Source organism: Scyliorhinus canicula, chromosome 8 (assembly GCF_902713615.1).
Source record: "Scyliorhinus canicula chromosome 8, sScyCan1.1, whole genome shotgun sequence".
In the NCBI taxonomy this organism is placed as follows: domain Eukaryota; kingdom Metazoa; phylum Chordata; class Chondrichthyes; order Carcharhiniformes; family Scyliorhinidae; genus Scyliorhinus; species Scyliorhinus canicula.
This window is the reverse complement of record NC_052153.1, coordinates 79,902,219-79,915,745: the sequence shown is the minus strand read 5'-3', so window position 1 is coordinate 79,915,745 and position 13,527 is coordinate 79,902,219. Positions and strand designations below refer to the sequence as shown.

At 42.1% G+C, this 13,527-nt stretch overlaps 1 protein-coding gene across 1 annotated transcript in view; it reads right to left on the bottom strand.

Annotated features, from left to right (window-relative positions):
* Positions 1-12,698, bottom strand: part of LOC119970345 (fructose-1,6-bisphosphatase 1-like) — a 30,709-nt gene extending 18,011 nt beyond the window's left edge. The window contains exons 1-4 of the mRNA XM_038804808.1: positions 12,680-12,698; positions 12,219-12,412; positions 1,859-2,024; positions 1,615-1,707 (exon numbers count right to left, since the gene is read on the bottom strand). Of these exons, the coding sequence (XP_038660736.1) occupies positions 1,615-1,707; positions 1,859-2,024; positions 12,219-12,388 (429 nt within the window). The 5' untranslated portion in view covers positions 12,389-12,412; positions 12,680-12,698. The remainder of the gene's footprint in view (positions 1-1,614; positions 1,708-1,858; positions 2,025-12,218; positions 12,413-12,679) is intronic.
* Between the last annotated feature and the right edge of the window lie 829 nt (positions 12,699-13,527).

The following is a 13,527-nucleotide window of genomic DNA, read 5'->3' as shown; positions in this document are numbered from 1 at the left end:
GCGGGTTAGGTGGATTGGCCATGATAAAATTGCCCTCAGTGTCCAAAATTGCCCTTAGTGTTGGGTGGGGTTACTGAGTTATGGGGATAGGCTGGAGGTGTTGACCTTGGGTAGGGGGTAGGGTGCTCTTTCCAAGAGCCGGTGCAGACTCGATGGGCCGAATGGCCTCCTTCTGCGCTGTAAATTCTATGATAACGCACTTGAATAGGATCAATTATTAAAGGAGCCAAAAGATTGGATTTGAGAAATACAAATAACACAACATGAAATAATCCCCAATTTAAAAACCTTTTGAGTCAAAGAGACTGACCCTGATATTGGTAGTTGGTAGAAAATGACCCATAATTCTAATCAGCAAAGACCATGGCCGCGATTCTCCGCAACCACGATGGGTTCTCCCACCCACCCCAAAATGGTGTGTCCGGTTTTCCGACACGCCGCTCGGAGAAACGCGGGCCGCCGTTTTTCACGGCGGCCTGCGATTCTCCGACCCGGATGGGCCGAGCAGCCTGCCGTTCCCGACCTGTTCACGACGGCGGCAACCACACCTGGTCACTGCCGTCGTGAACATGGCCCGCTGGGTAAGTGTGGGCCTCGGGGGGGGCGGATCGGGGATCGAGCACCACGACCGTGCTCGGGAGGGGACTGGCCCGTGATCGGTGCCCACCGATCGTCGGGCCGGCATCTCAAGGGGACGTACTCTTTCCCCTCCACCGCCCCGCAAGATCAAGTCGCCACGTCTTGCGGGGCGGCTGAGGGGAAAGACGGCAACCGCGCATGCGCGGGTTTGAGCTGTCCAACTCGTGCATGCGCGGCTGTCATCATTAGGCGCCGCCACGCCGTCATTCTTGGCGCGCCGGGCCTTGAAGCCAGGGACAAGGCCCGGCCGCCGAGTTTCTTGGTACGGCCCGCCTATCCACCGGGTAGGGGAGAATAGGGGGCCGGGAGAGGCTTCCGACGTGGAGAATTCCGCCCCATGTTTGAACATTAATAGGCTCACATTGCATTCCTCTGGGTGCTTTTCTAATCCCATTACCGTGACTTAAATTTTACCATTAAAAGTAGTAGCAGTAAATAACATCAATAACAGATTGCCCATGGCTAGAATGATGTGGCTGATGAATGCAAAAACAAGAAAGGTGGAAATTATTCTGGTCAATAATTACACTTGATATTGTGTATCCAGTTGATCAATTGTTTTCCTAGGCTCACCACTACTCTGGTTTTGCGAGTTTGAAGGCGTGAACCCACCCCCCTAACCTCCACCTCGCACAACTGCAATAAATCGACCCAGTCCAGAGAAAAAGAACATAAGAATGAGCAGGAGTAGGCCATATAGCCCCTCGAGCCTGTTCAGCAATTCAATAGGATCATGGCTGATCTTTTTGTGGACTCAGCTCCACTTACCTGCCTGCTCACCGTAACCTTTTATTCCTTTAACTGTTCAAAAATCGATCTACCTTTGCCTTAAAAACATTTAACAAGGTAGCCTCACCTGCTTTACTTAAAAGTTTATCCGTACAAAAATAAAACAGAATTCCCAGTTATACTTGATCTTTTTCTTTTTTCAAAAAAAAAGAATGGTAAAGAATTCTACCATAAGTAAAATGTTACCTTTTTATAGATGGCAAAAATGGTTCCAATGGAAACAAGACAATCAATATTGGAAGAGCCATCTAGTGGATCAAAGCAGACAATATACTTCCCCTGAAAATTAATGATAGGATTGTCAATACAGCAGAATTGATTCCTCTTCCACCCTATGCATTGCTAATCATGTACTATATATTACAGTAGTACTTACTCATGTATACATTAATTCCAATTTTACAAAAGGTGCCGTAGCCTAGCAACTGACCTGTTGGTCTGGGTCCACAATGATGGCATTTTGTTCTTCTTCAGACACAAGAACACATGTACTGAAGGAGGATTTTAACATGTTGATTACCATGTCATTGGAAAGTACATCGAGCTTCTTCACCTCATCCCCTGTCACATTGACTCTGCTTCCAGAAAGCCCATAACTAGAAAACAATTTGAATGTTAGCATCATTATTCAAATAGAGTATGCACAGTCATATATGCTAGAATGCAATGTTTAAGAAATTATATGTTACTCCTTGTAGTATTGCTCTTTGTAACATTTTACTGAAGTCGCAACTCCTTTCCATCATCAATATCCCTATTTATACCTTTGAATCTGGGATTGATGTATATTAGTGGTTTAAAAAGAGTCTTCAGAATTGGAAAGGTCCTTCCTTAATAAACAGAAAGAAGGGAGAAGGGAGAAGAACCTTTGTAGCTGAATTTAATTTCTGTTGCGATCATATTGTGCATTAGTGAGCAATGCTACAGTGACTTGCCTAGAGTTTGTCCCTGTCTCCTCACAAACAAATGAAAATTGTCATTAAGACCAGAGTATTTTGTGTATCTCAAAAACTTTACTTTAAGCAGGTTGCTGCAACAATAGTTTTATTATTTAGTTTAATTTCAACATTTTAGGTACAAAAGGAGGCTGAAGAGCTGTCAGATGAATAAGACTGGGGATTTCTTTTTTAATTATTTTTACATGGGATGTGGGTATCACTAGCTGGGCCAGCATTTATTAAGCCTTGGACAGAGTGGCTTGCTAGGCCATTTAAGAGGCAACCACATTGCTGTGGGTCTGGAGTTACATTACTGGAGTTAGGGGCTGGTTTAGCACAGTGGGCTAAACAGCTGGCTTGTAATGCCAGTAACACGGGTTCAATTCCCGTACTGGCCTCCCCGAACAGGTGCCGGAATGTGGCGACTAAGGGTTTTTCACAGTAACTTTATTGAAGCCTACTTGTGACAGTAAGCGATTATTATTATTGCTACATGTAGGCAAGACCAGGTACCGTCTGCATGGCCTCGCCAATGTACCACACTTCAGGACATCCTTTCCTGGAGCGTATGAGGTAGACAGCATTGGCCGTGTTGCACGAGTATGTACCGCGTACCTGGTGGGTGGTGTTACCACGTGTAATGGTAGGTATCTGCAGGAAAGGGAGAAGGAGGGTACAGCCCACAGACAAACATCAAACAACCACCCACGGTGAAGTAAAGGACCTAGGATAAGACCTGGAAACAGCGAACAAAGGGATGCCGAAAAGGAACAACATGTAAACTGTAATCATATCATCTATCCTCATGTACAGTGTAAAAATGTAAACTTTAATAAAAATATATATTTTTAAAATTGTGGTTTTGGATTCTCAGGCTTTTCATTCTGGGGTAAAGGGCAGATGTTGTCGGTTTTGCCTCACTCATAACCTGGAGACGAATATTGCTTAGTTGGAGGTCTCCCATTCCTTTGAGTGCTTCTGCTAGGTTGGGCAATTTAATGTCATTTCTATGGAAAAAATTTAATTCATCAAGCGGGGGTCAGTGGGGCAGCACGGAGGCGCAGCGGTTAGCATTGCTGCCTCGCGGCAGTGAGGTGACAGGTTCGATCCCAGCCCGAGGTCAATGTCCATGTGGAGTTTGCACATTCTCCCCGTGTTTGCGTGGGGTTCGCCCCCACAACCCAAAGATGTGCAGGGTAAGTGGATTGGCCACTCCAAATTGCCTCTTAATTGGAAAAAAATGAATTGGGTACTCTTAAAAAAAAAACAAGGGGTCAGTGGAGAGATTCTACCTGAGAAGGCAACCATTTATTCCCTTTTTTAAGGATCTAGACACCGTCAGCAGTAAGGGGGTTTAGTTACAGTATGTGTTTTTGATATTTGCTTGTAACTTTTGTTTTTGTACTCTTGCGCTCTTGTCGGTTATTTGGTAGTTATTTTATTATGTAAAACTTCAATAAACATACTTTAAAAGAAAGGCTTGGTGATGCCTAATTCTTCTAGCCCTTAAGTTCAGACTTAACCTTCTCAGGCATAGAGGATCTCTGCTAAACTTGGGGTGGCCTCAGGATCCATGTACAGCTTTATTTTCAGGCCCATTCCAGGTGGTTGACGGTTGACCATTAACACAATTGTGACTGGGGCTTTCTTGCCCACCTTAAATATTGTTCAAGCTGTATACTGTAGATCCGTTTTCAGCATTATTCTCAACACTTGTGTACTGGAGTCATAATTTTATTTTTGTCGATGCCCTGTAGGCTCTGCCTAGCCGTGCACTTGCTCCTAATGTGCCCCTCCTATTGCAGGCATAACACTTCTCTCCTGGGGGGTAGTCTCCCCCACACCATTAGCATTCATCATAGCTCCTGATCAGTGGACCAAATTCCCTATATCTCTGCACTGTAATTTGCTCCAAACCTCTTTGTCCATTACTTTCTACTCCTTCAGCCCTGGCGCCACAACTGCCAGCAGGTTCCCATGGAACCTGGTGGACATAGTCTTCTTGAGCGCTCTGCAGTTCCACACAATCCCCTCACCACCCCCCACCCCCTTTCAATGCTTCCATAGCACGACCTCTAATGTCTTCTTTAAAAAGGTAATCATTGCCATTGCTAACAATTTATTTTTGTATGGCCGTGTTGTTAACAGCATGGACTAGCCTAACTCTCAACATGTCTTTGGGTGCAGTCCCGAATACGCAATGCTCAGCCATTTGTTTTAGGCACACCATTAACGGCGCTATTCTCTACCCTGGGACTCTTGTCAGATTAAATTTGTATCTTTGCATTATCACCGAAGGCATGGAATAATAATGTCCCTCAACTAATTCCACAAGCTCCTCAAACGTTTTGGAATTGGAGCATCTGGAGAAATCAAACTCCTAATCAGGTTATAGGTCAGGCTCTACAGGCGGTTAATAGGATTACCCGCTGCATCTCTTTCTCTCCCCCCATCCCCATTGCATGGCTCATGCTTTCCAAAAAAGGACATTTATGTTTACTTCAAAGAAAAAGCTTCCACACGAGGTCTGCTCTCCCCATTTCTGTAGCAGTAGGAGGGCACTCTGATCTTTATTGCCAAATGTAATATCTTGAAAGATTGACAACCACTATAGATTAACGTATAAACTGTTTATTAAGTTAAATAAATATTTACAGAGAGTGAGATGAAGGCTGCTGTACTCCACAACTCCAAACTCCTAGCTAACAGTAAAACCCATGCTCAGCCCCAGGATTTGCATGCTCTTTCATGATTGGCCCTCCGAGAACTCACCCCCTTAAAAAGGGGCACACTACCACAGGGTCATAGCCAAAGATGGCAGTAGATCTTCCTCTGGAGTTATGTTGACTATGGGAGACATCCCTGCAGATAACAGCAGAAAAACTGAGCTGGGAGTTGCTGTCATATCAAGAGACTTAAGGCATTCAATAGCTATGTTAGAATTATGATTTATGAATTATGATTTACCAAAATTCACTAGACTCGGGTGGATTGGAAATTAGCAAACGTGACACCACTGTTTAAAAAAGGAGGGAGGCAGAGAGCAGGAAATTATAGGCCAGTGAGCTTAACTTCGGTAGTAGGGAAGATGCTGGAATCTATCATCAAGGAAGAAATAGCGAGGCATCTGGATAGAAATTGTCCCATTGGGCAGACGCAGCATGGGTTCATAAAGGGCAGGTCGTGCCTAACTAATTTAGTGGAATTTTTTGAGGGCATTACCAGCGCAGTAGATAACGGGGAGCCAATGGATGTGGTATACCTGGATTTCCAGAAAGCCTTTGACAAGGTGCCACACAAAAGGTTGCTGCATAAGATAAAGATGCATGGCATTAAGGGTAAAGTAGTAGCATGGATAGAGGATTGGTTAATTAATAGAAAGCAAAGAGTGGGGATTAATGGGTGTTTCTCTGGTTGGCAATCAGTAGCTAGTGGTGTCCCTCAGGGATCCGTGTTGGGCCCACAACCGTTCACAATTTACATAGATGATTTGGAGTTGGGGACCAAGGGCAATGTGTCTAAGTCTGCAGATGACACTAAGATGAGTGGTAAAGCAAAAGTGCAGAGGGTACTGGAAGTCTGCAGAGGGATTTGGATAGGTTAAGTGAATGGGCTAGGGTCTGGCAGATGGAATACAATATTGACAAATGGGAGGTTATCCATTTTGGTAGGAATAACAGCAAACAGGATTATTATTTAAACAATAAAATATTAAAGCATGCCACTGTGCAGAGAGACCTGGGTGTGCTAGTGCATGAGGCACAGAAAGTTGGTTTACAGGTGCAACAGGTGATTAAGGAGGCAAATGAAATTTTGTCCTTCATTGCTAGAGGGGTGGAGTTTAAGACTAGGGAGGTTATGTTGCAATTGTATAAGGTGTTAGTGAGGCCACACCTGGAGTATTGTGTTCAGTTTTGGTCTCCTTACTTGAGAAAGGACATACTGGCACTGGAGGGTGTGCAGAGGAGATTCACTAGGTTAATCCCAGAGCTGAAGGGGTTGGATTATGAGGAGAGGTTGAGTAGACTGGGACTGAACTCGTTGGAATTTAGAAGGATGAGGGGGGATCTTATAGAAACATTTAAAATTATGAAGGGAATAGATAGGATAGATGCAGGCAGGTTGTTTCCACTGGCGGGTGAAAGCAGAACTAGGGGACATAGCCTCAAAATAAGGGGAAGTAGATTTAGGACTGAGTTTAGGAGGAACCTCTTCACCCAAAGGAATTCTATGGAATTCCTTGCCCAGTGAAGCTGTTGAGGCTCCTTCATTACATGTTTTTAAGGTAAAGATAGATCATTTTTTGAAGAATAAAGGGATTAAGGGTTATGGTGTTCGGGACGGAAAGTGGAGCTGAGTCCACAAAAGATCAGCCATGATCTAATTGAATGGCGGAGCAGGCTCGAGGGGCCAGATGACCTACTCCTGCTCCTAGTTCTTATTATGTTCTTACGTAATTGAGGCAGGCAAACTACACCACAAAATTATAACATTACAAAAATGAACCCTATTAAATTGAAATTAAAATTTCAATCCCACAGTGGAATATAATAAATGAAAAATAGCTTTCAGGTTGCTGAAGAGGCAGTGTACTCCGCTATGTTACTAGACTGTGTCAGCTATTGATATGACTCACAACCACCAGTGTAATACTGAAGGAGTGCTGCATGGTGGAAGGTGCTGTCTTTCAGGCATGAAGATAAACTGGAGCCCCATATGACTGTAAACATCTCATAAGCACTATTTCAAAAAAGTGATCCCAGTGTCCTGGCCAATATTTATCCTTCAATCAATCAACATTTGAATAAACAGATTATTTAGTTGTTATTACATTATTATTTGAGGGAGTTTGTTGTGTGTACAATTGGTGTCTGCATTCCCTTTGTTACAGCAGTGACAATACTTCAAAAGCTATGAAGTGCTTTATAATGTGTGGTGGTGATGAAAGTCGCTATATAAAGTCAAGTCTTTTATTCCAGAATCCTACTGCCTGTTGTTATGTTAAACTATACAAATTGCATAACACTCAAGCCAACAAAAAACTAAACTATATGTGACTAACAAAAGTGTGCAGATTAAAAAGTCATTATATTAATAGGAATTAATCTAAGGAAGCTCAATAAATATAAACCCAGTAAATATTTTACATCTATTGACTTTCTGTTGTGAGCACAACATATAATTCTTTCATAAAAGCAAAGATGACTCTTTGTTAAAGTCATCCAGACTCAAAACTTTAGCTCCCTTTTCTCTCCACAAATGCTGAGATTGTCCAGTATTTTCTGTTTTTATATCATTCTTTCAACTCGGGCACATTGTGAATTAGGTGATACCCTTCTTTGGTCAGCAAAGAAAGAATCTTTTAGACTCAACAAGTAGGAGTTGATTTTTGGTCCCTGTTCTGGTTTGTTTTATGTTACATTACCCGCAGGAAGTTAGACATTTGTCAGGTCTGTATTAGTCTATTATAAATTTCACAACAGTCCTCTTCAAACATAATTTGAATTTTTTTAAAAAGTACGAGAAGAAAGTATTATACCAATAAAGGAACAAGCTACACTAATAACGAGACATTTCACAGTAAATTCTATGTGTATGATTTTTACTTCAGACAAAAATTACACTTTTAGATCTTGCATTCTTAAATACCAATACCACATACCTTGCAGAAGTAGGAAAGATGAAGTATAAAGATGAGGGTGAAAAGAGAGAGAATTATGCAGGTAAAATATGTTCAATGCCTTCACTTTGTACTGTTCTTTATGACAGTCAAAGGAATATTTATTCTCCATATTTTATTCAGAACATGAAATCCTTGCAAACGTCCAAAATGGCAAAGTACATTGCATAACTGAATTTCTTTGTTCAAAATGCTTAAATTATGTTTTGTTAATGTTATATAAAAGCAGCAGTTTTCAGAGGCACAATCTGTTAGGACTTTGAAACAAGCTAATAATTAATTGCTGTGCAAATATTTTCTATCCTCATTGCAGCATTTTAAAAGCCCCATTGTTACAAAATACTGAACTTTTGACCAAGCTAGGCAAAAAATACTCCAGCATTAAACACAATATCATGAAGAATTTTTTAAAAACTGTGTTGTAACTTTGCAAGCCAGCAGGAATGTCGCCACACCAGGACACAAACCGTAGTCTGCCACAACCCAGGTCTCATTAGTCATTCAAGACAGGGCGGTGCACAGAACTAAACTACAATTCTCTGTCTCTAAAGAAAGGATAGCTGCAAGCTAACCGCACAATCATCTACACTGATGCCCTTTCAGACAAACATAGATTTAAAGCCACCCATTAAAAGTACATTTGGAAATTTGAGGTTCTACTTTATGCAAAATAAAATTGGATTTTCTTTACTGAATGATGTAACAGCATGGTGAATTAGTCTAGACAGCATTCCCAGATACACACACTGGATTTTACAATTATTAGACAACCTTATTAAAAGGTATGTACGCTTTAAGGTAATGAAATCCCAATTACAGCTGAATCAGGAGGAAGTACAATTATTAGACAACCTTATTAAAAGGTATGTACGCTTTAAGGTAATGAAATCCCAATTACAGCTGAATCAGGAGGAAGTACAATTATTAGACAACCTTATTAGAACATAGAACAGTACAGCACAGAACAGGCCCTTCGGCCCTCGATGTTGTGCCGAGCAATGACCACACTATTCAAACCCACGTATCCACCCTATACCCGTAACCCAACAACCCCCCCCCCCGCCCCCAACCTTACTTTTTAAGACACTACGGGCAATTTAGCATGGCCAATCCACCTAACCGCACATCTTTGGACTGTGGGAGGAAACCGGAGCACCCGGTGGAAACCCACGCACACACGGGGAGGACGTGCAGACTCCGCACAGACAGTGACCCAGCCGGGAACCGAACCTGGGACCCTGGAGCTGTGAAGCATTTATGCCAACCACCATGCTACCCTTATTAAAAGGTATTTACGCTTTAAGGTAATGAAATCCCAATTATAGCTGAATCAGGAGGAAGTGTGTGTTACACAAGTTCACTTGCACAGCCATTTCCTCCTCATATTTGGGATTGGGATAAATTACCTGCTCATTGCCCAAGAAAGCACTCGGAATTAGTTGCTTGAAGGAGTGCTTGAACATGGAACACAGTTGACCAGAATTTATGTATCTATTTAAATGGCTTCATTGTCAACAAGACAGGAGTAGGGATTAGCATTCACAAATTACTGGAGCATGGAGACTCCCCATCCAGGTCATCCTTCCAATGACCCATCACTTTCAAGATGCCCAATATAGATGATTGCCTTTGGATGAAAGTATTGTGACTGCTGCATGTTATATAGGCATTAAGCAGCAGAATGCGTTGTTGGAAGTCACAGAACATGTTCGGGGAAAATTCCTTCTGCTCAGACAGGCCAATGTGTTTGCCCAGCTGTTCAGATAGTTTTGTGGGTATCAAAGACGGCAAATACTTTTGGAAATTCAGCAATGGATTTGTGCTGAGGTGAAAGTGTTACCCATTTGATACATATGCAGTCAGCTAATTTATAGATACAGCAAATGTTTCTTGGAAGGAACCAGAGGCATGATCATGGAGGCCATGGGTGCTTGACTGTTACCAGTAGTGCTCTCCCTATAGTGGAGATTTGGCTTTTGATTTCTTAGATGCAAATGGCACAGCACTGTAGTTGCTTCCCTATCTAACCTGAACCATGTAGATACCTTTGGTGGAATAATGGCCATCCCACCTCCCGTGTAGCTTTGTTCCTTTTCAGGCTTTACCATTAAGTCTAATGAGACATAGAAATCCTTTAGTATTAATGTTAATAGATGAAAAATTATTTGAAGAGATCCCTTCCTGACAGGCAAGAACCTGAAACATCTTCACGCCTCCATTTGAAATGGCGAGGTCAGTGCCTTTTATGTGAAGTGCAACCATTTAGAAAAATATTGCCCATTAATATGTGGTTTACAATGGATTAGAATTTAAAGATGTGTGTCAAGGTACACTGAGCTTACCAGGAAATACAAACAAAACAGAGCTTAAGAAAGCAGGGCCAGGGAATGATATTTGTGGACATTTTTCAAATAATTTCTCATGGAATTTCTGGGATTTTATCTTTTACAGTCCCATGAGTTACATGTCCCATAACAGCTAAGAATTACTGTCGGAACAGCTTTAGTATTGTTCAACCTTTGTTGAAAAATAGGTCAGTGGGGATACCAAAGGTGCACACCAGAATTGCTAACTCTGTTTCTTTCTCCAAATATGCTGCCAGACCTGCTGAGTACTTCCAACACTTCCTGTTTCGACATCAGTGTGGGGATAATTCAATTTTGAAAGTTAAGATTCTCTTGTGACCAGATTTTTTTTGGAAAGCATTCAAAAATGTTTCAATGAAACTTGATCAGATCCTATTAAAATAACCACACCTTTTTAATTGTTGGTAGAATTTCAATATCAAACTGATGATAGAGTGAAAAATGACACAGGAAATGTAAGCTCACAAAGGGAGCTGTTATTAGACTGATGTACAGTGACAAATAGAGAGTGGCACTTGCCAACCTGAAATTACATAGATCTTTAAGTGAGCAGGTGATATTAGAGAGAAGGCATGTAGGTGTTGTTTAGAGATAACTATTTAAATGGACAGCACGGTGGCACAGTGGTTACTGCCTCACAGTATCAGGGGCCCAAGTTCAATTCCAGCCTTGGGCGATTTTGCAGAGTCTGCACCTTCTCCCCATGTCTGCGTTGGTTTCCTCTGGATGCTCCAGTTCCTCCCACCAGTCCAAAGATGTGCAGATTAAGTGGGGTTATGGAGATAAGGCAAGGGAATGGCACCTAAGTAGAGTGCTTACGAAAGAAAGATGGTGCTGGAGCGAGGCGACTTCTTGCAAGCTGTGCCCAGCATACCCTCTAATTCTATCTTTTACTCTCGTTCTATGCTTTTAAAACTTCATTCTGACTCTTTTAAACTCTCTAACAATGTTCTTATTCAATTACTTACCTACCTCGTATTAAGTTGATCTTTTCTCTACACCTTGCTATAACTGTAACATTATATTCTGCAGTCTCTCCTTCCTTCCCTATGTACGGTATGCATTGTTCGTACAGCATGCAAGAAACAATACTTTTCACTGTATACAAATACATGTGACAATAAATCAAATCAAAATCTTTCAGAGGGTCGGTGCAGACTTGATGGGCCGAATGGCCTCCTTCTGCACTATAGGGATTCTATGGTTCTAATAGATAAAGGAATATTACTGCAATGCAAGCATGAGGCAGCACTTTGAACAAATTGTGCTCTCTGATTGGAAGATCCGCAGGACACACCTCCCAACTTTTCAAAACGCTAAAAAAGGCTGGATTTAACTCCGAAACAAAGTTTTCTTTAAAAGGACACTTGCATTGAGTCAAAAACATGAAAAGATGGTACATGAAAATGTTTCCACCTCGCTCGTCAAAAACTATATCATTCAGAATTAAACTATAAGCAAGCAATCAACATGTGACGTGGTTAAGTTATTGCAATATTCAAGGCATGTTTTGGGAAGCTCTTAAAATGTTATCGCAGATTTAATTCCCCCAGGGAGCAGCTGTTGTAGAGCTACGCACATCTGTATCTTAAACGGTGGGTCAAAATCAAGCTGCAACTCATTAAAAATTGAAGAACATTTCATTTGAAGGGCGGGTGTCAAAAACAGCGTGAACACAAACTACCCGTTTCCTAAAACTGTGCAACCACTCCAAGTATTAAAACATTCAGGAGTTGGAATAACAATCTGACCCGAGACATCTCACAAGGCACCCTTGGGTTAAGGCTTGCAGGAGAGGATACCTACAGGTTCGCGATGCCAGCCTTCCTGACGGCCGAGGAGATGGCTTTGACAGCGGTGTAAAGGGAGCTGAGAAGTTGATTCAATTCCCCGGTGCCTTTCGCCTTCCTTCCCTCCTCCAGCATGAAGCGGGTGACCGTGACAAGATTAGTATCGAAAGTAGATTGGTCTGACATGCTTTCCGGCTACTCGCTGAAACCCTGCAAGGAAGAAATGCACAGTTGAGGCAGGGGGAGAAAAGTGAACCAGCGAGCTGAATTGAAAAGCCACACCATAAACTTCAGGAAGGAGGCACCTTCCAGGTCACTACTTTTAAACCAATCGTGCGAAGATCCAGCCCAGGAAAGAGGAGGGGCTCCTTCACACAGCAAACCAAATCAAACTGAGTGGAAAATCTGTCACTGAATCTGGGCAACGTTCACGAGAAATGGCAATTAAACAAGTGGAACTGCATCTGATACACTCACGTTTTTTAAAACATATTTTTGTTGTTCTGCTCATTTGCACATTTAAAACACAGCTATCCATACTTTTATTGGATTACTGCAATGATGTATTATGATTACATACGGCGCCTAATATACAGTCTCCTTTTGCGATACCATCTGTGTGATTATATTTGAATGATAAAGTTAACATAGTGATTGTACCCAATGTGTTGGAGTGTGGAACTGCTGTCAGTTTATTTTAAATTTCAGGGAGTCGCAAGACACGTGCCCAGGCCAACTGTGAGGAGCTCATTTTATCAGATTGTGAGATCTCAGTGTTTCTGTGGCATCCTTGCAAACCCCTTTCAAAACTCCCACTTTTTAGTTCCTTTCTTCAAATGACAAATGTATTATCTTGAAATTACCTTTAAAACTGTTTATGGAATGTGATTAGTGTGGAGCTGCAAATTGGATTTGGCAGTTATATTTTACTTAAGTGACGTTAGCCCTGAAAGACATGTTAAAGCTGCGCTAATAATAATAATAATCTTGATTGTCACAAGTAGGCTTACTTTGACATTACAATGAAGTTACTGTGAAAATCCCATAGTCGCCAAACTCCTCCTGTTCCGGTACACAGAGGTAGAAATAAGAATGTCCAAACTACCTAACAAGCACGTCTTTCGGCACTTGTGAGAGGAATCCGGAGCACCCGGAGGAAACCCATGCAGACACGAGGAGAACGTGCAGACCCGGTACAGACAGTGACCAAGCCGGGAATCCAACCTGGGACCCTGGTGTTAAGAGGGGGGGGGGGGGGAAGAGGCTGCGTGTCAAGCAGCCGGCAGAAACCTAACTGCCTTCTACATTCAACTCAAGTGTGGTGA